At 42.5% G+C, this 27950-nt stretch overlaps 1 protein-coding gene across 1 annotated transcript in view; it reads left to right on the plus strand.

Annotated features, from left to right (window-relative positions):
- Positions 1 to 27950, plus strand: part of LOC124613236 (probable cytochrome P450 301a1, mitochondrial) — a 190128-nt gene that overhangs the window by 81494 nt on the left and 80684 nt on the right. Inside the window, exons 6-8 of the mRNA XM_047141913.1 lie at positions 305 to 381; positions 10865 to 11066; positions 19082 to 19250. Of these exons, the coding sequence (XP_046997869.1) occupies positions 305 to 381; positions 10865 to 11066; positions 19082 to 19250 (448 nt within the window). The remainder of the gene's footprint in view (positions 1 to 304; positions 382 to 10864; positions 11067 to 19081; positions 19251 to 27950) is intronic.

Raw genomic sequence — 27950 nt, forward strand, 5'->3', positions numbered from 1 at the left:
CCGATATGTTTTCTCAGATATTGCTAGCAAGGAATGCTGAGAGAAATAGGGTATTGTGATCATAAAATGAAAATGTGAACCTACAATAGGCAGTGACGTCGTACTTCACTACGTTTACATACGAACAGTATTTCAAGGAATATGTGAAGCACTGTCACGTACGTAACCGTCCACTAAATATGATTTTGCTTACCTTGAACAATTTCAGAAGACTACACATTTGCACTGTCTTATGTTCACGTTATAAAGTCTGTAATGTCTGTCTATTTGCTGATAGCTCGATTTCTTTGTCACGATGACGTAGGATGCTGGATCTAAGAGACGAAAACGGCAAGATGCCGCTGGACTTCAAGAACGAACTCAACAAGTGGGCGCTGGAATGTAAGTAATGAAAAATGAATAAAAGATTAATTCAAAGCATGCACGTTACAATTGTACAATACAAATGCATGACATTGTACACACTGTAATGAAACAGTTATCTGAGAGATCTTATTAGGGAAGCAATAAAGAGATGCATAGTTCTTGGAATTGAATAGAATGACAATCTCCGTTCTCTCTCTCTCTCTCTCTCTCTCTCTCTCTCTCTCTCTCTCTCTCTCACATACACACACACACACACACACACACACACATGTGCGTGTACACATGTACACACTTACTGAATACTTCTACTCCGTGACTGTTTCAGTCATGCACGTCCTGGTTTATTCAGTCTATAGTATATCGACAATCACACACGTCGTTTAGCGCCCCTCACCTCGTATTTTAACCACCGTTCCTTCAGTATTGGCAAGATCTTAAAAATAAATGAAAATCGTGTGGATGTTGAAATAGGCTGTTTTCGCTACTAATTATAATACGAGTACACCTAATGTACAACTTTCGACTAGGGTTGGCTCTGGCACCACTCTCAGGTGAGCGCCTCAAGTGACCACTTGGATCGCATGGCTCTTTACTAGCCCTGAACTTGCGTGTCTCATCGTTATGAGCCGTATGATACCCATCGCCAGATAAAGAATCCCTCTAGACTTCTCCATGCACTACAGGTGGCCCTGTGCCCTTGACACAACGGCCAAAGCTAAGCTCTCCATTCCCCCCTTTGTTTCCATAAAACAGCCTTTCTGCACGAATCTGGAAAATTTATTAATTTTGTCACCAGGTTAAATAAAAATGGAGCATTATTGAAAAATATTACTTAAATGAACCAAACCGATGAAAAATATTGTACACGACAAATTAAATGTATCATTGTGGCGAATAATTACAAACTAAACAAAATTAAAACAATATCTATATAGTATTGTATATGGCATCTATTGAACATAGGTTTTAGTATGATGTTTGATGAAGAACAGACTTTATTTCCCTTTTTGTAAATAATTAATGTACCATCCGTGGTTGAGGGGTAGCATATTTGACTAGCGATCAAAACGTCACAAATTCTAGGTTCTAAACGAACCACTGGTTAAATTCTGAATGAAGATTGTAACTCTAGCCATTTACCTTCTCGCTGCTGGTGTATCCCTGTTCATAGTTATATTGACATCTAACTATCTTTCCTGAGTGTTGCACATCCTCTTACAGACAGTGTACTTTTCATAGTTTACTTCTTGTTTCTCCACTGTGAAAAGTATTAAGAAATATATTACTTGGATTATTCTCAAGCAGTCTCATTATTTGCTGTTTTATATTTTCAGTGTTCAGAGTCAGCCTATCATTATTAGTGTATCAGTAAAATATATATTTAGTAAATATTCTGTAGCTTCATTTCACAACTTAGTGGTTACAATGGATTTAATCATGTAAAAGTATCATCACAGAATGTTGAATAAAAAAGATATCATCTGTATTCATATTAATAAAAGAACGAAAAATCTACTCATGCGTAGTATGGCTATGGTGATTCTAAAATATATTGACCACCTTGAAGCCTCATGACATTGCATGTGGTAACCTAATCTCGAATACATGATGTCACAAGCCATGCCCCCTTAGCAATAACATCATTTTCATGAAGTTACAAATCACACATTTATACATTTATCAGTGACATATTTATGACGTTGCAAGACGCCTACTTCTTATGACATCATGTTGGTAGGAAATTCAAAAAATACTATGAAACAGGCAGTCAGAATATATCCGCCATGTTCGGTCTGAACGGCTAATTTTATTTAAAAAAAAAGAACGTAACCTTCACCTGAATTGCATAACATTGTAAAAAATTCCTAATATACGGTATTTCTATGTTGAAAAATATGCAAGCTTCACCAAAATTGCATAAATTGGCACCTTCCAACACAAATATCACGTTTCTCTGCCTCTCTCCTTCCCTGTACATAACGTTCATATCATGAAGTTAAAGGTTAAGCAGCACTTGTGAATGATAATATTTTGATTTTTGTCCTACACTTGGTGTAAGCCACAATTAAACATTTCCATATCAAAAAATGTGTTTTCATATAAATTTATGATTGAGACTTATCTGTGAACTCTCAAATTAAGTGTGCCAGAGCTATATCCAGGCCTAAATTGTTCTGTAACTGTAAAAAGCACATGAAGCATGCATTCAGGTAATATTTGACATTTATCTTTAGGTCTAAATGAGAGCATTCACAACGACGAACTTACGTAGCCTATAACTACACATAAGACATGTTGGCTAAAATACGATACTAAGCATACACATAAATAGACAGTCTGAATTACTGTTCTATAACGTCAACGTCTGTAAGTGTGCAATTAATATGTGGCGCTTTAAGCATGATGCTGAAGTTTCAAATTAAGTTACGCAATGCTAATTCCACATCTGAATTGTTCTATAACTGTACAAAACACACAGGGCTAAAAATAACACACTAAGCAGGCAACAGACACTTTATTTTAAGTCTACATGAGACTATTTACAGAAACGAACTTTAGAAAAAAGCTGTGATCTTTACCATTCAGAACTATGATACAAGTGCTCGCTTAAAAGCTTAGAGACTATAGTTTTTTCGTAATCAGGTACTCAATGATACTAACATCTAATCATAATGCGCTGAACAAAATATAAACATACAACATGGACAAAGAAAATTATGGACAAGGTTCCACACAGAGAGGAAAGTTTGTTTTATCTCTTAATTGTCTGCTGTATGTTTCAAAAAACGTAAAGGGTGTTACCACTTCGATCTGAGGCAAAGTACTCCTCGTACAGTGTTCTAACTATGAGCTGCTGATGTCTTTACAAGTTTTTCAATAATTCTTCACCTCACCAAGCCTACTTGAGGGGGTTAGAAAAAATGCATGTCGTACACTAGAAACATATAATCGATGATATTGACAGGTTACTACTGCTTTTTCTGTGTTTGATTAGGCCATCTTAAAGTTATGCACAACAGAGAAATTTCAAGGAAGACTGTAACATTTACTGATCATAGCTATGGTGCCAAGCCTCCCTAGAACATTTACAGACAGTATTTCCTTTCCCTTCCATAATAAACCACTAAACAATACCAACATCTAATCTCAATGCTCCAAATATAAGGTGTAAACACACAGCATAGTCAAAGACAATCGAACTTAGCACCGTTTGAGGGGGAACAGGAAAGGGGTGGGGGGTGGGGGGGGGGGAAGAAAGGCGTTCAGATGAGATCTTTAATTTGCTGTATTTAGAGTGCATATTCTGCTAACAAGGATATAAAACCTCGTAAGGCACCAAATAAGAGATAGAAACATGCAACACGGCCAAATAAAGTGATGTACAATCATCCACACAGAAATGAAAGTACAGCGTCTCGAAAATACGATTTAGTGCGAAAATAAAATTATTTATCTAGTTAGCAAAAATTTAGAGTACAAAACACAAACAAGTTGCTTATCGTAATGCTCCAGTGTAATGACAAATCTCTGATGGCAATCGAAAATTCGATCTTGCACTAAAATAACATTATTTCGGAAACAATCAAAGATTTTGAGTACAATATATCTATTGGTGCTACCTTTGTTCTGTGGAATTTTAAAAAGGAGTACTTATAACAGCATTACTGGTATAGATCACAGGTGAAGCAGCACCTATCGATGACTATGCTTTGACGTCTGTGCTATACTTTGCAAAGCATAATGGACTTCTTGTATTCAGCTTTCGATTGACGGGGAGAGAGAGGGAGAAAGGCAGAGAGGGGGGGGGGGGGAGAGGGAGAGTTTGAGGGAGTGGGAGAGGACGAGAGAATTCACTGAAGAAAGAACCTATTGTCCTGACGTCATCTTGTTGTTGTGATCTTCAGTCCTGAGACTGGTTTGATGCAGCTCTCCATGCTACTCTATCCTGTGCAAGCTTCTTCATCTCCCAGTACCTACTGCAACCTACATCCTTCTGTATCTGTTTAGTGTATTCATCTCTTGGTCTCCCTCTACGAATTTTACCCTCCACGCTGCCCTCCAATACTAAATTGGAGATCCCTTGATGCCTCAGAACATGTCCTACCAACCGATCTTCTGGTCAAGTTGTGCCACAACCTATTCTTCTCCCCAATCCTATTCAATACTTCCTCATTAGTTATGTGATCTACCCATCTAATCTTCAGCATTCTTCTATAGCACCACATTTCGAAAGCTTCTATTCTCTTCTCGTCCAAACTATTTATCGTCCATGTTTCACTTCCATACATGGCTACACTCCATACAAATACTCTCAGAAACGACTTCCTGACACTTAAATCAATCATCGATGTTAACAAATTTCTCTTCTTCAGAAATGCTTTCCTTGCCATTGCCAGTCTACATTGTATATACTCTCTACTTCGACCATCATCAGTTATTTTCCTCCCCAAGTAGCAAAACTCCTTGACTACTTTAAGCGTCTCATTTCCTAATCTAATACCCTCAGCATCACCCGACTTAATTCGACTACATTCCATTATCCTTGTTTTGCTTTTGTTGATGTTCATCTTATATCCTCCTTTCAAGACACTATCCATTCCATTCAACTGCTCTTCCAAGTCCTTTGCTGTCTCTGAGAGAATTACCATGTCATCGGCGAACCTCAAAGTTTTTATTTCTTCTCCATGGATTTTAATACCTATTCCGAATTTTTCTTTTGTTTCCTTTGCTGCTTGCTCAATATACAGACTGAACAACAGCGGGGACAGGCTACAACCCTGTCTCAATCCCTTCCCAACCACTGCTTCCCTTTGATGTCCCTCGACTCTTATAACTGCCATCTGGTTTCTGTACAAATTGTAAATAGCTTTTCGCTCCCTGTATTTTACCCCTGCCACCTTCAGAATTTGAAAGAGAGTATTCCAGTCAACATTGTCAAAAGCTTTCTCTAAGTCTACAAATGCTAGCCGTAGGTTCGTCTTTCCTTAATGTAGCTTCTAAGATCAGTCGTAGGGTCAGTATTGCCTCACGTGTTCCAATATTTCTACGGAATCCAAACTGATCTTCCCCAAGGTCGGCTTCTACTAGTTTTTCCATTCGTCTGTAAAGAATTCGTGTTATTTACTGTGACTTATTAAACTGATAGTTCGGTAATTTTCACATCTGTCAACACCTGCTTTCTTTGGGATTGGAATTATTATATTCTTCTTGAAGTCTCAGGGTATTTCGCCTGTCTCATACATCTTGCTCACCAGATGGTAGAGTTTTGTCAGGACTGGCTCTCCCAAGGCTGTCAGTACTTCTAATGGAATGTTGTCTACTCCTGGAGCTCTTTTGCGACTCAGGTCTTTCAGTGCTTTGTCAAACTCTTCACGCAGTATCATATCTCCCATTTCATCTTCATCTGCATCCTCTTCCATTTCCATAATATTGTCCTCAAGAACATCGCCCTTGTATAGACCCTCCGTATACTCCCTCCACCTTTCTGCTTTTCCTTCTTTGCTTAGAACTGGGTTTCCACCTGAGCTCTTGATATTTATACAAGTGGCTCTCTTTTCTCCAAAGGTCTCTTTAATTTTCCTGTAGGCAGTATCTATCTTACCCCTAGTGAGATATACCGAGCGAGGTGGCGCAGTGGTTAGCACACTGGACTCGCATTCGGGAGGACGACGGTTCAATCCCGTCTCCGGCCATCCTGATTTAGGTTTTCCGTGATTTCCCTAAATCGCTTCAGGCAAATGCCGGGATGGTTCCTTTGAAAGGGCACGGCCGATTTCCTTCTCCATCCTTCCCTAACCCGAGCTTGCGCTCCGTCTCTAATGACCTCGTTGTCGACGGGACGTTAAACACTAATATCCTCCTCCTCCTAGTGAGATAAGCCTCTACATCCTTACATTCGTCCTCTAGCCATCCCTGCTTAGCAATTTTGCACTTCCTGTCGATATCATTTTTGAGACTTTTGTATTCCTTTTTGCCTGCTTCATTTGCTGCACTTTTATTTTTCCTCCTTTCATCAATTAAATTCAGTATTTCTTCTGTTACCCAAGGATTTCTACCAGCCCTCATCTTTTTACCTACTTGCTCCTCTGCTGCCTTCACCACTTCATCCCTCAAAGCTACCCATTCTTCTTCTACTGTATTTCCTTCCCCCATTCCTGTCAATTGTTCCCTTATGCTCTCCCTGAAATTCTGTTCAACCTCTGGTCTCCTTAAATTCCCGCCTGACGTCATATCGGAACTGAAACACACAATTCCACTCTTCTTTCGTAACGCATAACGTTTTCAGAAGTTTTTCAGTAATAATTAGCTTGACCGATCTCTATTTTAGGGGAGGAAATACTAATGCATCATGCCTGCACTAGAGAAATGTGATTTTTGTTGTTATCTGTCCAATGTAGCTAATTATTTTACTTTCATAGTTTTGATTATAGTGCCAGTTCAGCTTGTGTTCCTAGAGGACAGATCCCACTCAACAGGACAAGAAACGATTTGAAATTCAACAAAAAGTGTAATCATTATCATTTGACTCCAAACCACATTTATGGAAATATGAGACGTGATTCTGACTTAGCACACAATGCAAAGTAAGGAGCAGAAATATTTTGGTTAAATAACGACATTAAGCAGCTATATGAAAAAAAGGTATGCAATTTGCACTTGCAGATAGCAACTTACCTAAAAAATATTATAGTCCCGGGACTGATAAAGCAGAACATAAAATGGCAACAGAACAGAAAAAATAAATTAAACGAGCTGATGAGAAAACATCTACAGGAGACCACACACGCACACACACATTAAGTTCACGTAGTCAAGACTTCCAACACACATTATACTCAAGAATAATGACTCTCACTGCCATACAACTGAGTGAAACGAAACCATAATTATTAGTGAAATATGTTAAAAATAACACTAACAACAACAAATTAACATGTTGACACTGGGGACATCATAATAGAAGCAGAACATACAGCAGTACAAGAAGGATAAAACCAAAACAGTGGTATAAATAGGGGCGAATCAGGGAACTGATAACAAAACAAAGTAAATGGTTTCATCAAAACACGAAAACTCGTGGAAAAAAACAGAAGACAGTGAAGAGGCACTAACAATTTAAATTAAAAACTTCAGGAAAGGTGGCAATAGCTACAAAATCAGGCGAAAGTAATACCGTGCGCTCATGGATGTACAGGAATATACCTATCAATAAAACGAAGACCTATTATTAAAAACAGATATGTTGACGAAATATAGTCTAAAACAAATGTTAGATTTCATACGGAACTCGTTATAATCAGATACTCTGTGTGGTAAACATCTAATGTTTGCATTCTTGAAACTCCGCGATGATCAACAGAGAAGCTGATATGAACGACTTCATAATACAAACGTAGTAATAATAACAGTAAGTTGTGACATTATAGCATATGGTTGACAGTTATCAAATACTGCTTGTTTATTGTGAAGCAAATCCAGTACGAACTCAGAGTCGTTTTTAAGATTATATTAGTGAATTTCTTTCTGGTCGTTTTCAGTTCTATTAGAGAAGGAAGGAAGACACTGACATGTAGCATACCACACGTAGATTTTATCCAAAGTTGAATATTCGGAGTTGAAGCACGGTTAATTCTCTGTTCTGTGTAGTCTCCGTATGGGGACATTGCACAACATGGAGACATTGCAGGATGGACGACGCCACTGGTTTAGATGCCGCAGTTCTGCGCAGCAATGATTTGATTACGACATGATCAACATTCTGTTCAATTGTTTTGTGTTCTTTGAATTACACTGAGTTGATAATAGTCGTGGGATAGCGATATCCACATTTACAGATGGCGATAGTATCGTGTGCATAAGGTATAAAAGAGCAGTGCATTGGCGGAGCTGTAATTTGTAAGTGATTCATGTAAAAAGGTGTCCAATATGATTATGGTCGCTCGACGGAAATTAACAGACTTTGAACACGGAATGGTAGATGAAGCTAGACGCAAGAGACATTGCATTTCGGAAATCGCTTGGGAATTCAGTATTCCGAGATCCAGAGTGTCAAGAGTGTGCCGAGAATACCAAATTTAGGCATTGTCTCTCATCACGGACAGCGCAATTGCCGACGGCCATCACCTGACTACCAAGGGCAGCAGCGTTTGCGTAGAGTTGTCAGTGCTAGGAGAGAAGTAACATAGCGTGAAATAACAGCAGAAATGAATGTGTGACGTACGACGAACGTACGCGTTAGGTTAGTTCAGCGAAATGCTATGGCCAGTATCACGACATCGCCTGCTGCGCGTCTCGTGGACTCGTGACCATATCGGTTGGATACTAGACGGTTGGAAAACCGTGGCCTCTGCCAGATGAGTTCTGATTTCAGTTGGCAAGAGCAGCCGGTGCGGTTAGAATGTGGCGCATACCCCAGAAAGCCATGGACCCACGTTGTCAACTAGGCACTGTGGATGCTGGTGCTGGCTCCATAGTTGTTTAGTCTGTGTTTACATGGAATGGACTCGGTCCTCTGGTCCAACTGAACTGATCACTGACAGGAAATGGTTATCTTCGGCTGCCTGGAGACCATTGGCGGCCATTGACGGGCTTCATGTTCCGAAACAACGATGAAATTTTTGTGGGTGACAATGTGGCAAGTCACCGCATCGTAATTGGTTCGAAGAACATGCTGGACAATTTGAACGAATGATTTGGTCACCCATATCGCCCATATCGCCCGACATGAGTTCTAGCGAATGTTTATGGGACATAATCGAGAGGTCATCTCGTGCACAAAATCCTGCACCGGCAACCTATCCTTAACTATGGACGGCCATAGAGTCTATCAAGGTTCAGTATTTCTGTACGGGACTTCCAAGAACTAGCTGAGTTCATGCCATGTCGAGTGGGTGCACTACGCCCGGCAAAAGGAGGTCCGAAACGATGTTACACTACTGACCATTAAAATTGCTCCACCAAGAATAAATGCAGATGATAAATGGGTATTCATTGGAAAAATATATTATACTAGAATTGACATGTGATTACATTTTCACGCAGTTTGGGTGCATAGATCCCGAGAAATCAGTACCCAGAACAACCACCTCTGGCCGTAATAACGGCTTTGATACGCCTGGGCATTGAGTCAAACAGAGCTTGGATGGCGTGTACAGGTACAGCTGCCCATGCAGCTTCAACACGATACCAAAGTTCATCAAGAGTAGTAACTGGCGTATTGTGACGAACCAGTTGCTCGGCCACCATTGACCAGACGTTTTCAGTTGGTGAGAGATCTGGAGATTGTGCTGGCCAGGGCAGCAGTCGAACATTTTCTGTATCCACAAAGGCCCGTACAGGACCTGCAACATGCGGTTGTGCATTATCCTCCTGAAATGTAGGGTTTCGCAGGGATCGAATGAAGGGTAGAGCCAAGGGTCGTAAAACATCCGAAATGTAACGTCCACTGTTCAAAGTGCCGTCAATGCGAACAAGAGGTGCACGACACGTGTAACCAATGGCACCCTATACCATCACGCCGGGTGATACGCCAGTATGGCGACGACGAATAGACGCCTCCAATGTGCGTTCACCGCGATGTCACCAAACACGGATGCGACCATCATGATGCTGTAAACAGAACCTCGATTCATCCGAAAAAATGACGTTTTGCCATTCTTGCACCTAGGTTCGTCGTTGAGTACACCATGGCAGGCGCTCCTGTCTGTGATGCAGCGTCAAGGGTAACCGCAGCCATGGTCTCCGAGCTGATAGTCCATGCTGCTGCAAACGTCGTCGAACTGTTGCTGCAGATGGTTGTTGCCTTTCAAACGTCCCCATCTGTTGACTCAGGGATCGAGACATGGCTGCACGATCCGTTACAGACATACGGATAAGATGCCTGTCATCTCGACTGCTAGTGATACGAAGCCGTTGGGATCCAGCACGGCGTTCCGTATTACCCTCCTGAACCCACAGATTCCATATTCTGCTAACAGTCATTGTATCTCGACCAACGAGAGCAGAAATGTCGCGATACGAGAAACCGCAATCGCGATAAGCTACAATCCGACCTTTATCAAAGTCGGAATCGTGATGGTACGCATTTCTCCTCCTTATACGAGGCATCACAACAACGTTTCTCCAGGCAACGCCGGTCAGCTGCTGTTTGTGTATGAGAAATCGGTTGGAAACTTTTCTCATGTCAGCACGTTGTAGGTGTCGCCACCGGTGCCACCCTTGTGTGAATACTCTGAAAAGCTGATCATTTGCATATCGCAGCATCTTCTTCCTGTCGGTTAAATTTCGCATCTGTAGCACGTCATCTTCGTGGTGTAGGAATTTTAGTGGCCAGTAGTGTGGAAGGTATCCCATGACTTTTATCAGCTCAGTATACGGCTCTTTTGATTTAACCGATGTTCGTGCAAACCACCGAGTGGGTGGCAGTCTGCTAGCAGCGAGAGTGAGAGTTCCGCTTACATGTACCGGTTGGCGCGTGTACGTGTGTGGTCGTGCGCAGCCATCTCACTGGTGGCGCTGGATGCGCGCCTCGGCTGCCTGGAGAGGAACCTGCCGGCCGACTCTGAGCAGCAGCGGCTCATCGACGCCACCCTCGCCATCTTCGACTGCATGCTGCAGCTGGACCTGCAGCCGTCCCCCTGGCGGTACGTCAGCACGCCCGCCTGGAGGCGACTCGTCAAGGCCCTGGACTGCTCCTACGAGTAAGTGCAGCATCCCGGTGTTTATTACGGTGTGACTTAAAACGTAAATTTGATCGGAAGTCTCGGTAGAGATGCGGAACCATTACAGCAACAAAAGCTGTAAGAATTTTTTTTAAAAATGAATGATCGCGGAAAAACAGGTTCTACATGTGTTTCAGACACGTTTATTTTACTCCTCATTGAAATTTTCAGACTCTGTCCTTCTGCAGATGAACTATAAAAATGTACTAACAAACGTTACATAATTTTTTTCTTTATTGTTATTTCATCATCTCATGTCCCATATGGGCGGGGGGAGGGCTGTCAGTGGTAGAGTACTCTGCTCTTCCGCCAAGAGTGCTCATAAAAAGTGAACAAAGACGACAAAAAAATAAAAATATAAGGGCTATGTATGTTTCTAGTTATAAAGATTAATGACGGACACTTTAAAGGACGCAGAATATATACAATTTAAAGAAAATGTTGAGATGAAATTCTTCATCCATTAAAAAAATACTTACACAGGTGAAAATGTATTCTGGGAGGAGAGAATATGTTCTAAAGAGGTTCAGGGGTGGAGGTCAGGGGATAGGTGAAACTATGGAGATGATAGGTAGGAGGTGAAGCTGATAAGGGAAATATAGGCATTGGGAAGGACACAGGTTGAGAGGGAGTAATGATATGTGGGGAAAGCACAAGAAGAGAAGGATACAGGCGGTTGTAGAGGGTAAAAGGAGAGAGGACTACTGATGTGTGGGATAAATGGGGTAGGGTTAAAGATAGTAGGAGGGATAAATATCGGGGCAGATCCCATTGTCTGGGAGAGGGAGTTGGTTGAAGTTGCGTTGGGTAGGATATGGAATGTGTGGAAGTGTAGGGATGGCGGGATGTGTTGGTGAAGGCGCTGAAGTGTGGTACACATAAAACACATGTGTCTTAAAGTAAGAAATCTCGCTGGGCCATAACTGCACAACAATTATTTTTGATGGTCGAATACACACCATTTTAAATAAATGTTGAAAATAGCTTTGGCAAGTACGCCAAACAGCATCAGGAATACCATGAAATTAGATAAAATAGTGACAGTAGCTAGATACGATGATCTAACGTGAACAATACTTAAAGCAGAATGGTAGGAATGACCTCTTGTGTCTGCTACGTAAACAATATATCAACAGAAGGCGTGATTATAGTGGCGCTGCTTTACAACATTATTTCATTGTTATCCTTAGTTACATATTTGTTCATAATAAAATTTAGTATTAAAATGATGTGTGACTTACAATGCATATGCATAAATTTTAAGAGCTATTCGTGTCAGCCCATTGGGCAAGAAACGATATATAAAAATAAATTTTTTATTCATAGCTTAATTTTTTTGCATAAAATCGATAACAGAGGAACCACTTTATGTGTAGACATAAAGTGGTTCACTCCCTGGTTGCTTCTCTCCTCTCCAATCCCCACCCTCCGCCACGCCTTTACTGTTGTGTCCCTCCTACCCTCCATCTCTACACCCTTCATCTCCTTTCCCAAGGTGGCTTCCATCAACTCCCCCTCCCAGATGATGCCCTCTGTCCCTCCATTTATCCCTCCTATCAGCTCTGATACTCACCCCCCTCCTTTCCTCTGTCCTTTCCCCAGGCCCCTCTTCCCACCCTTCCATCCTGTTTTTTCCCCACCTAACCTCTCTCTGCCTCCCCTCCTCCCCCCCAGTTCTTTTGTACACCCCTCCTCTGCCTTTCCCCACTCCCTATCACGTCTGCCCAGGACCCACCCCCCTCTTATGGGTCCTCGTCCTCCATCGGCTCCATTGCCGCCTCCCCCCCACTTCGTTTCTTCCTCTCCTTCGCCCCCTTTCCTTTCATGTCATCTGTCCAGGTTCCCCACATCTACGCTCAGCTGTGGTATGTAATATTTGTGCCAATTTTTTAGTGCAGTGTTCAAGTGAATGTTCAGTGTTGTTCGTCTTTCCAAAGTGTTGCGAACAGAAAGCATGCTGTCGCTGGGCGTAAATTTTATATCTCTTGCGAACAGAAACCAGACTGTCGCTGTGTTTTTTTTTAATTGTCTGTCTATTCTTGTACCTGTCTGCTTCATATATATTTTATTAGCATCATCAACCCTTTGTTCTATGTTTTAATTTCCACGATTTTCCGCCATTTTACCATTTAAGTCACCGATTTTATCGCATGCTTTCATTACTAATTATCTTCATCTTTTTAAAACAAATTCTGTAGGCTGAAGAGCGGCATACTAAGCTGCTGTCAGCCCGCCCCCTTTGGGGGGAATCGAAACTCAATTAAGAAAAAAAAAACATAAAGTGGTTAATACAAAATGACAGGACAAGTATTTCTCTACGATTGCTACCTCTTAAAATCCCATAAGAACGAAATAGTAACGTACATATGTCACGAAGACGAAAAAAAATTTTCTTTTTTTGTTACAAGAGGAAGTGTTTTTCTTATTTTTGGAATGTTTGACTGATTGTGAATAAAAGAGAAGTTGATAAGTGAGCAGTGCTGTTGAACATCTACTGCTCTAAGCACTGGTGGGTGTCGGAGCACACAGGTTTGTTTGGGAGGGGGGGGGGGGGTGACAGTGGCAGCTGTCAGCTGGACCAAGACGGTGGTGTGTGGCGTACGTTGGTATTGAGGTGGAGAACAGCGGATTTTCTGGAAGATATTTGGGAATAGTGCGCGTTTATATTTGCATTTACATCTACATCTAAATTTATACGGATACTCTGCAAATCACACTTAAGTGCCTGGCAGAGGGTTCATCAAACCACCTTCACGATAATTCTCTATTATTCCACTCTCGAACAGCGTGCGGAAAAAACGAACACCCATATCTTTCCGTGCTAGCTCTGATTTCTCTTATCTTATTATGATGATCGTTTCTTCTTATTTAGGTTGGCGTCAACAAAGTATTTTCGCATTCGGAGGAGAAAGTTGGTGATTGAAATATTGTGAAAAGATCCAGCCGCAACGAGAAAATTCTTTGTATTAATTATGTCCGCCCCAAATCCTGCATCACGTCTGTGACACTCTCTCCCCTATTTCTGGATAAAACAAAACGTGCTGCTCTTCTGTGAACTTTCTCGACGTACTCCATTAATCCTATCTGGTAAGGATCCCACACGGCGTAGCAGTACTCCGAAAGAAGACGGACAAGAGTTGTGTACGCAGTCTCCTTAGTAGACCTTTTACATTTCTAAGTGTTCTGCCAATAAAATGTAGTTTTTGATTTCCCTTCCCCACAACATTTTCTATGTGTTCTTTCCAACTTAAACTGTTCGTAATTATAATTCCTAGGTATTTAGTTGATTTTACGGCCTTTAGATTTGATTGATTTATCGTGTAACCGAGTTAAATGAATTCCTTTTAGCACTCATGTGCATGGCCTCACACTTTTCATTATTTAGGGCAATTGCCAATTTCCGCATTACATAGATATCTTTTCTAAATCGGTTTGCAATTTGTTTCGATCCTCCGACGACTTCACCAGTCGATGAATGACAACATCATCTTCAAAGAATCTAAGACGGATGTCAGATTGTCCCTAAATCATTTATATAGATAAGGAACAGCAGAGGGCACATAACACTACCTTGGGGAACGGCAGAAATCACTTCTATTTTATTCGATGACTTTCCGTCAATTACTACAAACTGTGACCTCTCCGACAGGAACTTAAAAATCCAGTCGTATAACTGAGACGATGTTCTATAAGCACACAATATGATTACAAACCACTTGTGAGGTACGATGCCGAAAGCTTTCTGGAATCAATTTGAAATCCCTTGTTGATGGCACTCAACACTTCGTGTGAGTAAAGAGCCAGTTGTGTTTCTCAAGAACGATGTTTTCTAAAACCGTCTTGGCTGTGTGCCAATAGACCGTTCTCTTAGAGGTAATTAAAAATGTTAGAATACGATAATTGTTCTAAAATACTGCTGCATTTCGACGTAAATGATACGGGCCTGTAATTTAGTGGATTATTCCTACTGCCATTCTTGAATACTGGTGTGGCCTGTGCAACTTTCCAGTCTTTGGTTGCGGATCTTTCGTCGAGCGAGCGGTCGTATGTGATTGTTAGGTACAGGGCTATTGCATCAGCATACTTGAAAGGAATCTAACTGGTATACAGTCTGAACTGGAAGACTTGCTTTTATTAAATGATTTGCTCCAGTACTCCGAGCTTATCTTATTCTGAGTTACTCATGTTGGCAGCTGTTCTTGATTCAAATTCTGGAATATTTACTTCTGAAGGAATTTCTGAAGGCTGTGTTTAGTAACTCTGCTCTACAAGAACTGTCATCTTTGGTATTTCCACTGCTATCGCGCAGAAAACGCATTGATTGTGTCTTGCCGTTGGTATACTTTACATACCACCAGCGTAGCTTTGGATTTTCCGCCAGGTTTCGCGCCAATGTTTCATTGTGGAAACTATTATAAGCATCTCGCATTGAGGTCGGGGTTAAACTTCGAGATTCTGTAAAACATCGCCATCATGGGAATATTGCGTTCATTTAAATTTGACATGTTTTTTTCGTTCTTTCGGGAACAGTGTTATGACCCGTTTATGTACCAACGGGGATCAGCTTCGTCTTTTATTAAATTGTTTGGTATAAATCTCTCAGTTGTTGTCGAAACTTGGTATTTCTTTGAATTCAAGCCACATCAGGTTGGATGGAGTGAAGATTGTCTCCCAGAAAAGCGTCAAGCAAATACTATCTGCTTTCTCGAATAGGTATATTTTTCGTTTATTTTTGGAGAATTTGGGAGTTACGGTATTCAGTCTCGCTACGACAACCCTGCGTTCGCTAATCCGTGTATCACTTTTGATGCTCGTTATTAACTGAGGATGATTTGTTGCGAAGGTGTCAGGTGTGTTTTCACATCCGTTTACTATTCGTGTGGGCTCGTGAACTAACTGCTCGAAATAGTTTCTTTCGGCAACTGTATCATCTGAGTTGGGAGGTCGATAAAAGGATCCAATTATTATTTTGTACCGGTTGCCAAGAATGACCTCTACCTATATTAACTTACAGAAACCATCTAATTCAATTTCGCTACAAGATAAAACTATTTCTAACAGAACAAACACGCCATCGCCAACAGTCTTTAGCCTATCATTTCTTAGTGCCTATACCGATTTGAGCATCATTGCTTTCCATTAGCGCTTGGAGCTCTGGTGATTTTCCTACACAGCTACGAGAATTTATAACTCTTACAATGATGGTTTCTAGATGTACGTTTCTTCCTGTCTTCGACCTGCACCCTTTGAGACTGAAGCACTTTCTATGTTTCTCCGAGATCCTTTAACCTAAGAAAGCGCCCAGTCCACCCCTGTAGCCGTCTCCTGCGTAATATATATATAGCGGAACCCGAAACCCAACCACCCTACGGTGCGAGGAATTTGCGGCCTACACGTTGCAGAACCGTCTGAGCCCCTGATTCAGACCATCCACTCGGCTCTGTACCAGAGGTCTGCAATCGGTCCTGTCGACTATGCTGCGAATGGTGGTCTCTGATTTCATCTCGTAAGCAAGACTGCCAGCCTTCACCACTTCTGACAGCCGCTCGAAACCAAAGCGACACCCATCACTGATACCAACATGAGAACCCACCAGCAGCTGGCTGCACCCTGTACTCTTCATGGCATTCGGAAGAACCCGTTCCACATCTGGATCGACGCCACCTGGTATGCACACGGAGTGTACATTGGCTTTCTTCCCCTCCTTGACAGCCATGTTGCTAACGAGCTCCATAACGCGCCTAACATTGGAGATTCCAGCTACCAATAACCCCACCCTCTATGATTGCCTGGATAGCGGACTGAGAGATTGCCTCTAAAACAGTACAAGCGACTGCATTTGGCTGGAACCTGTTTGTCAGCCTAACCAGGGAGGCCTTATGTTCGGCCTTCTGCCACGCCCCGAGGCGGCCTCCCACTCGACCACACGTGAGGTGTCAACCGCAATGCGAGCAGTAACTGGGCTGGCCACCGATGAGGACCGATCGGTGGACTCATGGGAAGTGCTGGACGTCCGCTGGATCCCCACTGCCGGCCCACAACAGTAATTCCCACTCACTGCAGCTTCAGGTTGTGTAACCAAAGCCGACACAGCATGTAGCCGAGAGTGAAGTATCAGCAACTCGGCTCGCATCCGCACACAGCTATCACAGAACCCTAATTATACTAAAGACCGTGAAAAATTACATTACACAGACAAACAAAGGACTATCGAAACGCACTATGGAACTCTACTATAAACACTGACGAAAACGCAAGAACTATGTCTAATAAATTAGATAAAGACACAGAGATTCAAACACTAAACTACCATACCACTTAGGTGAGGCAAAATAATTCGCTCCTGATTAAGAAATTTTAATATGTCACAAAATCGGTTTACTTCCAACACAAACGGAAACCCGAGAACTGTGTCTATTAAATATTGAATTAACACACAGAAATTCATGAAAATAACAAAGGAGATTTCTTTGGAAACGTTTTTGTGTTTAGGAATTTCATTCCAATACAAGATAACTTTATTGCCTAGGGAGGTAGGTCATGTTGTTGTGGTCTTCAGTCCTGAGACTGGTTTGATGCAGCTCTTCATGCTACTCTATCCTGTGCAAGCTTCTTCATCTCCCAGTACTTACTGCAACCTACCTCCTTCTGAATCTGCTTAGTATATTCATCTCTTGGTCTCCCTCTATGATTTTTACCCTCCACACTGCCCTCCAATGCTAAATTTGTGATCCCTTGATGCCTCAGAACATGTCCTAACAACCGGTCGCTTCATCTTGTCAAGTTATGCCACAAACTCCTCCCCAATTCAATTCAATACCTTCTCATTAATTATGTGATCTACCCATCTAATCTTCAGCATTCTTCTGTAGCATCACATTTCGAAAGTTTCTATTCTCTTCTTGTCCAAACTATTTATCGTCCATGTTTCACTTCCATACATGGCTACACTCCATACAAATAGTTTCAGAAACGACTTCCTGACACTTAAATCTATACTCGATGTTAACAAATTTCTCTTCTTCAGAAACGATTTCTTGCCATTGCCAGTCTACATTTTATATCCTCTCCACTTCGACCATCATGAGTTATTTTCCTCCCCAAATAGCAAAACTCCTTTTCTACTTTAAGTGTCTCACTTCCTAATCTAATTCCCTCAGCATCACCCGACTTAATTCGACTACATTCCATTATCCTCGTTTGGCTTTTGTGGATGTTCATCTTATATCCTCCTTTCAAGACACTGTCCATTCCATACAACTGCTCCCCCAAGTCCTTTGCTGTCTCTGACAGAATTACAATGTCATCGGCGAACCTCAAAGTTTTTATTTCTTCTCCATGGATTTTAATACCTACTCCGAATTTCCTTTATTGCTTGCTCAATATACAGATTGAACAACATCGGGGAGAGGCTACAACCCCGTCTCACTCCCTTCCCAACCGCTGCTTCCCTTTCATGTCCCTCGACTCTTATAACTGCCATCTGGTTTCTGTACAAATTGTAAATAGTCTTTCCCTCCCTGTATTTTACCCCCGCCACCTTCAGAATTTGAAAGAGAGTATTCCAGTCAACATTGTCAAAAGCTTTCTCTAAGTCTACAAATGCTGGAAACGTAGGTTTGCCTTTCCTTAATATTTCTTCTAAGATAAGTGGTAAGGTCAGTATTGCCTCACGTGTTCCAATATTTCTACGGAATCCAAACTGATCTTCCCCAAGGTTGGCTTTTACTAGTTTTTTCCATTCGTCTGTAAAGACGTCCTTCTTTACAGATAGGTCATAGGGGTGGGTATATGGTTTGTTGAGGAATGCCCAAACTTTGTGTTGTCCTCGGATCTCGGTTTTTTCTATTGCTTATAGTGACTGTGAAAGAAAAGAAACGGAAAATGAATGATTTGTCCGAGTCGCTAATCCTTGGCCACAAAGATGGCGAACCTACGTACAATTCTCTGTTACATGGTACAGTGGTACAATGGTAATCGCCTTGTGTTCACAGAGTGTCAATGCGGCATATAACGAGAGCGCTGGAGCGCGTCAGAGCTCGTGGAGACGAGAGTCAGTCCACTGGAGAGCTAAGTGTGTTGGAGAAGCTTCTCATATCCAGCGACGACCCGCGCATCGCCATCGTCATGGCGCTGGACATGATGTTCGGCGGCATCGACACGGTAACACATTTATAGTTTTTTAAATACAGCCCACTGTTCACAGCATGAGTCCTCCAGCAATGGCTCTTAGAATCGCTTCCAGGTGGCTTTGAAAAACCTAGAACCAGACCCTCACTACCATCCAGTATGAGCCTAGTGGCAGCACAATACCGTAGGTTTTCTGTAGTCAAAGCAACATCCCTACAAATCCTTCAATGCCATGCTCTGTTTTGTGGTAATTTATGGTAAGTTAATGCGAGACCAAACTGCTAAGGTCATCGGTCCCTAGGCTAACACATTACTTAATCTAACTTAAACTAACTTACGCTAACGACAACACACACGCCCATGCCCCAGGGAGGACTCGAACCTCTGACGGGGGGAGCCGCGCGAACCGTGGCGGCTACCCCGCGCTGTGCATGCTCTTTACCTTGCCTTCTGCATACACGTAAATTCCCCCACATGGGTCTTTTACCACATCGTCCAATGGTCAAATACCAACCATTTCGCCGGAAGGATTGGCCGAACGGTTCTAGGCGCTACAGTCTGGAACCGCGCGACCGCTACGAGCGCAGGTTCGAATCCTGTCTCGGGCATGGATGTGTGTGATGTCCTTAGGTTAGCTAGGTGTAAGTAGTTCTAAGTTCTAGGGGACTGATGACCTCAGAAGTTAAGTCCCACAGTGCTCAGAGCCATTTTTGAACCAACCGTTTCTCACCTATTATACTTTATTATTATTTTATTGTACGTATTATATATTTTTTTATTTTTTTATTTATTATATAGTATTATATTATACCCTTACTTATGTCCTACACTATCCAGAAAAGCATCTCCAACAGTGACATTACTTTCCCTCTACTTTCCAATCCTAATGTACTGAAACCGCTAAAGCGACACATTGAACCAACCCTAATTCTATAAACACACTATATTTTCATCCATATCACCTTCATCCGACTCCCACCTTCAACAGACATCCACAATTCTACACAATCTCCTTATTAATTTTTATTGCACTGGATGGTTTTGTAAATGAAACAACAAAATTATATTTTTAGTACTATTACTGAAAATCATTTTTTAATAATCTTAAAAAGCGTATGTTAATATGTTTGACCTGTATAATTATGTAATTTCGATTTTATGTATTTTAAAAGTAACTCATTTAGAACTCACTAGATCCTTGTGTGCAGAGCGACGGTTAAGAATTTCAGTGTTAAGAAAAGGACGTCAGTTAAAGATATCAAATACCACAGGCATAGGAATTCATGACTAAGTTCACAGCAATCACATTTCCACCAATATTGGAACACAGGTCTGTTTAACATACCACTTGTCAACAAATTATGTGGATCCCAATGTGTCGGAGTCCAAACACTCTGAACTTATTGTTGTGTAAAGGATGAGCCAGACAGTAAGGGATTTTACTTTATTATATGAGCCTCCAAATGGTAACTTCATTTTTCCATTGCGGCCAAGCCACGGCCGGCAGTTTTAGCTGCCTGTAGATTCTTTTGTCCCACGGTTTAGTAACAGGAAGTCAGCACCCAGGAAGGGCACCTTGGCCACGCGCCTCTGTCATGTGCTTACGAGATAACGCCGCCCCAGGCGTCGTTTAGCATGCATCGCTCTGGAAAGTTCCATGCCGTCCGCACGGCTTGCTCGGTCTTGACCAATCAGGGCGGAGGAAGCCGCGTGGTGCGTCGAATATACCCGGCCGCCCTTCGCCGGGCCCACTCTCTTGTATTCTTGCTCACCCGCCAGTCGGATGGGCGCCATGTAGCAGTGAACATCTCCCAGCTTCTCCCGGTGCTGCGGCGCTGTGGACTTAGTTTTGGCAGACAACCACTTCCTGTAGCTTCGGGAACAATGCTTCGCCAAATTCTAAGCTCTGGCTCACCCTCACCTCCCTAGGCCTATGTAGCCCCTTTCAACATGCTTTAGCCAATAAATGGCCTTTCTCTAAAAAAAAATAACCCTAATCATTCCATAACGTCCACCGCCTGCCTATACTCCCGTCCTGTACAGTTGAACTCTGGTTGTACATACCATGGCGTCACTCTGTTGGTAATGCAACGTTTGCTCAAGTTTGTATGTTGAATGGTTTTAGGCAGCCTTACACAGAAGTGAAAAAAGTAGTGGAATACTTCCCAATATCGTGTTGGACTTCCTTTTGCCCGGCGTAGAGCAGCAACTGGTCAGAAATACTGAAGCATGCCGTCTCTCTAAAAGCCCACAATTGCAAAGGGGTTGCCGCTGCAAGATTTTGTGCACGAACTGACCTCTCAATGATGTCCCATAAATGTTCGATGGGATTCATGTTGGGCGATCCGAGTTGCCAAATGATTCGTTGGAACTGTCCAGAATGTTCTTCAAACCAGTCGTTAACAACTGGTGACATAACGGCCGTATGTGGCTCGGTGACATGGCACATTATCATCCATAAAAAATTCATCGTTGTTTGCGAACATGACGTACATGAATGGCTGCAAATGGTCTCCATGTAGTCGCACATCCAGAGGAACCAGACCCAGTACCTTGTGTATGCAATACTACCGCCATGTGTATACGTGCATATCTCTATACTGGGTCTTTTGTCACTTCAGTGTAATCCGCAGGCATAAATAGGATGCAGTTCCGTTTAAAAAGCAGAAGATTTGTTAAGACGAAAATATAAAAATTGTGAAAAGTAGACGAAAGCTTCTGTGGTAGTTAAACAGCAGACAATAATAATATCTTGGGCGTGTACATAGCATACTGTGCACGTAGCCAACATCGAACTCAGATTGTCACGTGACTTCGGTATAATACTGTTTCTTTACATTTTGCACTCAGACCGAAATGATACCCTCCGCCATGCACTGCACGTATTAGTAAAAGCAACAGTGAATAATTGTTGTTGCTATGTAAAAAAACTGAAGTACATCAAAGGCGGAAAAGCTGCTTTCAAAGGTAGTTACCACAAATATCTCTAATGACAGTTATTCTAATAAGAGGTGCGTATCGTAGGGATACTTTATGTGACTGTACAACCGGTTGAACGGACTGGATAGTATCTTGAAAAGTGAACAAACAAGGGTAAAGGAATGCAGCTGAAGTCAGGAATTGCGCTAGGAAGTGATTCGCTAAAGCTAGTTGATGAACTTTGCTATTTGGGCAGCTGAATAACTGATGACGACCGAAGTAAGCATGATATAGAATGCAATTGACAATCGTAAGAAAGCATTTCTGAAAAGGAAAAACTTGTTAATACCAATTATAAGCGTCTGGAAGTCTTTACCGTAAGTATTTGTCTGGAATGTAGCAGTATGTGAAAGTACAACGTAGTCGACAAGCGGTGCATAGCAGAGGAGAATTGAAGCGTTTCATATTTGGTGTTACAAAAGACAGGTGAAGATTAATTGAGTAGATCGCAAAAACTAATGAAAAAGTACTACATCTAATTACGAGCACAACGTGACTATAAAAAGGGATATAGTGAAAGGACACATCTCGAAATATCAAGGAATAATTTACTTTGATACAGGAGAGAAATGGGAGTGGATGTACGTTCAGTTTGAATGTGGTAGAGAAACTGGAAAATCTGAGAAAGGAAATAAAGACTCATTCTAGATATAGCATGAGTCGCAAATATTGAAATGTGAAAACAATAGCGCCCTTATTGCGCGCGATAGTTGCCGCAACAAACTGTCCGCTTCAAACTAATTTAGCTCACCGAAAAATATACAAAAGTTGTCATCGCTAGATGAGAACAGGAATGTGCATACTACTACCAAACGAAGGCGTAAATAAGTTTATATTGGTTATTATTTCAAAATGTCATTTAAAGTGCAGAAGAGTACAAGCTTCTAGCAGCGAGGCTCGATGAAAAAGACCGAAGACTACTTTAAATTATCTTTTTCCACGAGGATAACGGAGCGCCACAGATTATAAAAATATTAAGGGGAAGTTAACATTCTGAGATTCAATAGTGTCTCTAATATCGTTGAATTGCAATGTGTATACGTGATAATATATTGAATAATACACTAAATAAATAAAAACGTACGTTAAATGTGTTCCATATCGGAAACCACTCGTAATAAGTCCACATGACGTTTTACACTACTGGCCATTAAAATTGGTACACAAAGAAAAAATGCAGATGATAAACGGATATTCATTGGACAAATATATTATACTAGAATTGACATGTGATTACATTTTCAAGCAATTTGCGTGCATAGATCCTGAGAAATCAGTACCCAGAACAACCACCTCTAACCATAATAACGGCGTTGATACGCCTGAGCATTGACTGAAACAGAGCTCGGGTATCGTGTACAGGTAGAGCTGCCCATGCATCTGCAACACGATACCACAGTTCATCAAGAGTAGTGACTGGCGTATTGTGACGAGCCAGTTGTTCGGCCACTATTGACCAGACGTTTTCAATTGGTGAGAGATCTGGAGAATGTGCTGGCCAGGGCAGCAGTCGAGCATTTTCTGTATCCAGAAAGGCCCGTACAGGACCTGCAACATGCGGTCGTTCATTATGCTGCTGAAATGTAGGGTTTCGCAGGGATCGAATGAAGGGTAGAGCTACGGGTCGTAACACATCTGAAATGTAACGTCCACTGTTCAAAGTGCCGTGAATGCGAACAAGAGGTGACAGAGACGTTTAACCAATGGCACACCATACCATCACGCCGGGTGATACGCCAGTATGGCGACGACGAATACACGCTTCCAATGTGCGTTCACCGCGATGTCGCCAAACACGGATGCGACCATCATGATGCTGTTAACAGAACCTGGATTCATCCGAAAAAATGACGGTTTGCCATTCGTGCACCCAGGTTTGTTGTTGAGTACACCATCGCAGGCGCTCCTGTCTGTGATGCAGCGTCAAGGGTAACTGCAGCCATGGTCTCCGAGCTGATAGTACATGCTGCTGCAAACGTCGAACTGTTCGTGCATATGGTTGTTGTCTTGCAAACGTCCCCATCTGTTGACTCGGGCATCGAGACGTGGCTGCACGATCCGTTACAGCCATGCGGGTAAGATGTCTGTCATCTCGATTGCTAGTGATACGAGGCCGTTGGAATCCAGCACGGCGTTCCGTATTACCCTCCTGAACCCACCGATTCCATATTCTGCCAACAGTCATTGGATCTCGACCAACGCGAGCAGCAATGTCGCGATACGATAAACCGCAATCGCGATAGGCTACGATCCGACCTTTATCAAAGTCGGAAACGTGATGGTACGCATTTCGTCTCCTTACACGAGGCATCACAACAACGTTTCACCAGGCAACACCGGTCAGCTGCTGTTTGTGAATGAGAAATCGGTTGGAAACTTTCCTCATGTCAGCACGATGTAGGTGTCGCCACCGGCGCCAACCTTGTGTGAATGCTCTGAAAAGCTGATCATTTGCATATCACAGCATCTTCTTCCTGTCGATTAAATTTCGCGTCTGTAGCATGTCATCTTCGTGGTGTAACAATTTTAATGGACAGTAGTGTACTTAAAATGATCGTTCCTGTTGTATCCATGAATATTGACTATTCCTTCTGGGACATACTTATGTACCTGTCGTGTCCACGTCTGAGGCCTTTCCCTTGGTCAATATCGCTCCCTTTGCTACCCGCAACAGGAATATGATTACGATCTGCGGCCGCGAGACAGGCACTAGTCCGCCGCCGGCAGTGGAGGGTTAAGGTTTGACAATGCCAGCCACTTTTGCTGGCGAAGCGACAGGAAAACTGTCAAACAAACATCAGCGGAAGAAGCCGAGACGACGACGTAGCCAAAGGAGACAGTCCAGAGGGTCCCGAACTCCCTCCTCCTTACCACTTAAACGAAATTACGCACGATCTAAGTGTCACCTAGTCAAATTAAGAGAGATCAGGAGCAAGGGCGCTCATACTCGCGGGAAAGGAGGGCCGCCCCACCCCTCATATCTCTCAGGGAATGCAAAACATTATAGTACACTTGGTTGTTTTTCTTCCAAGAAAATGATTCATTAGGCGGGTTGTTACAGGGTCAGAACCAGGGTATTCGCCTGGCCACTTAAAAGTCACCATCGTCTTCCAGAATTTTAAAAATACTCCACACCCCCAAGTACAGAATTCCCCCCCCCCCCCCAACGAACTACTTTATGGGCGCCCTTGATAAGGGTGTGTAAGCACCGACATTTTGGCTAGGGATTAGAGTGGCATTCCTGTCTTTCTGACGTGCTTGGGGTAAATGCGGAAGTGTGAACCGTGGTGACGTTTTTACCAAATGCGTCCAAACAGGACCAATGTGTTATTCATTTCTTGTCTGCCGAAGGACAGACACTGGTAGACATCCATCGGAGAATGAAGAATGTGTATTGGATAGTACCGAGTGATCAAAAAGTCTGTATACATTTGGAAACTTAATAAACCACGGAATAATGTAGATAGACAGGTAAAAATTGACACACATGCTTGGAATGACATGGGGTTTTATTATGACCAAAAAAGAACAAAGCTCACAAAATGTCCGACACATGGCGCTGGACGGCAAAACTTCAGTGACTGCGCATGACAATCGTGTATAAAAGGAGCTGTAATGAGAGAGAGAATCAGATGCGCCAGCAGTCGCAGCGTGTTGACGTTACCTGAACAGGCGCTTTTAGTGAAGCTGTATTATCGGAATGGGGAATATGGTAGTTCAGCGTTACGATCCTATCGCTATAGGAAGGGGATTCGAATGGGTAAAGGTCCGTTGACAAATGCAGCTGTGGCGAGAATGATTTCGAAGTTCGAAGCCACGGGTTGTTTAGACGATAGACTCTCGTAGTGGCCGACCGATCACAAGGCGTAATGCTGCTGAGACAGTTCAGGAAGAAATGGAGACTGTAGCGGGTTCGTCTATGCACGGGAAAGTCAGCGCTCGTGCAGTCGCACGTCGCACCGGCATTCCATACACTACTGTTTGGTTGGCACCTAGGCGTACCCTCCGATGCTATCCGTACAAAATCCACCGGCATTATGAACTGTTACCTGGCGATTTAGTGAAACGGAGGGCATTTGTGGTGTGGACGTTTCAAAAGATGGTGGAAGATGACGATTGGTTGAGTAACGTGTTGTGGACCGACGAAGCTCATTTCACGCTCCGATGGTCTGTCAATGCCCACAACTGCAGAATTTGGGCTACCGAAAATCCTAGAACTGTCGCGGAAACTCCATTGCATGACGAGAAAGTCACGGTTGAATTTACCACATCTACAGTTATCGGGCCTTTTTTTTCCGAGGAAATGCGTGATTCTGGTTTAGTAGCCGCTACTGTGAAGGGTGAGAGGTATGCCGATATGTTACAGAATCGCATCATCCCCAGCGTGGCTGATAAACACCTGCTGGAACGTACGATGTTTATGCACGATGGCGCTCCACCCCATATTGTTAGACGCGTGCAAAATCTCTTGCGCGCGTCGTTTGGTGATGATCCTATGGTCAGCCGCTACTTTCGTCATGCTTGGCCTCCCAGGTCCCCAAACCCCAGTACGTGTGAATATTAGCTTTGGGGGTACCTGAAGTCGCACACCTCTAGGGATGCTGAAAGACAACATCCGACGCCAATGCCTCATCATAACTCCGGACATGCTTTACAGTGCTGTTCACAACATTATTCTTCGATTACAGCTATTGTTGAGGAATGATGGTGGACATATTGAGCATTTCCTGTAAAGAACATCATCTTTGCTTTGTCTTACTTTGTTGTGCTAATTATTGCTATTCTGATCAGATGAGGCGCCATCTGTCGGACATTTTCTGAACTTTTGCATTTTTCTGGTTCTAATAAAACCCCATGTCATTCCAAGCATGTGTGTCAATTTGTACCTCTCTATCTACACTATTTCGTGATTTATTCAGTTTTCAAATTTATACTGACTTTTTGATCACCCGGTATGTCTGTCGAAAATCACCGTTGAGGAATGAAAACTGCGACAAAGAGTGCTGCTGCTTCATGATAACATACGTACCCATGTCGCAAATGTCGTAACGCAGAAGTTACGGCAGCTCGCTTGGGACACTCTCGAGCGCTCGCCCCATGGTCCTCATCTCTCCCCATGTGATTACCATGCGTCCGGTCCCTTAAAAAAGCCCTTGGAGGGTCGACGATTCCTGTACGACAGGATGTGCACCAGGCAGTTAGGATTTCTTCACTTAGCGGAACACGGTGTTTTACCAGACAAATATTTTCAATCTGGTGCCTCGATAGGGGTGAGTGCCTCTATGCCTACGGCGATTTTGCCAGAGCGGCACATCAATTCTTGATCGCGCGGCCTTCGAACGGAAGCTTTTTGATCGCCCCTTATATTTTGATTTTCAGTCGTACAGCTAAAAAAGGGATACGCACTGTCAGTAGTCAGCAAGGCAATTGATAGATTTAAACTACCACAATATCGATAGCACTATCGGCTGTCACCTATCCCCACTTTAGCCAGGAACAACTATTGTACACTGGCAGCCTTTCTTGAGTTCAGATGTTATGTTATCAGTTCAGTTCTTACTTGAAGTTGAATTTAATGTAAGTGCCGCTGTTTATTGTTTTTGTGCCCTTCTGATAGTTTCTAATTATGGATAAGTTTTTAATAAGAGAGAAGAGGAAAACGGATTTGTATTCGTCCTCTAGCGATAAGCCAAATTAAAAATATCCAAGCACTATTATACTTGCCTAGTTATCTATGTATAGCAGTCGAGTGTT

The sequence above is a fragment of the Schistocerca americana genome, chromosome 4 (assembly GCF_021461395.2).
Source record: "Schistocerca americana isolate TAMUIC-IGC-003095 chromosome 4, iqSchAmer2.1, whole genome shotgun sequence".
Lineage (NCBI taxonomy): Eukaryota > Metazoa > Arthropoda > Insecta > Orthoptera > Acrididae > Schistocerca > Schistocerca americana.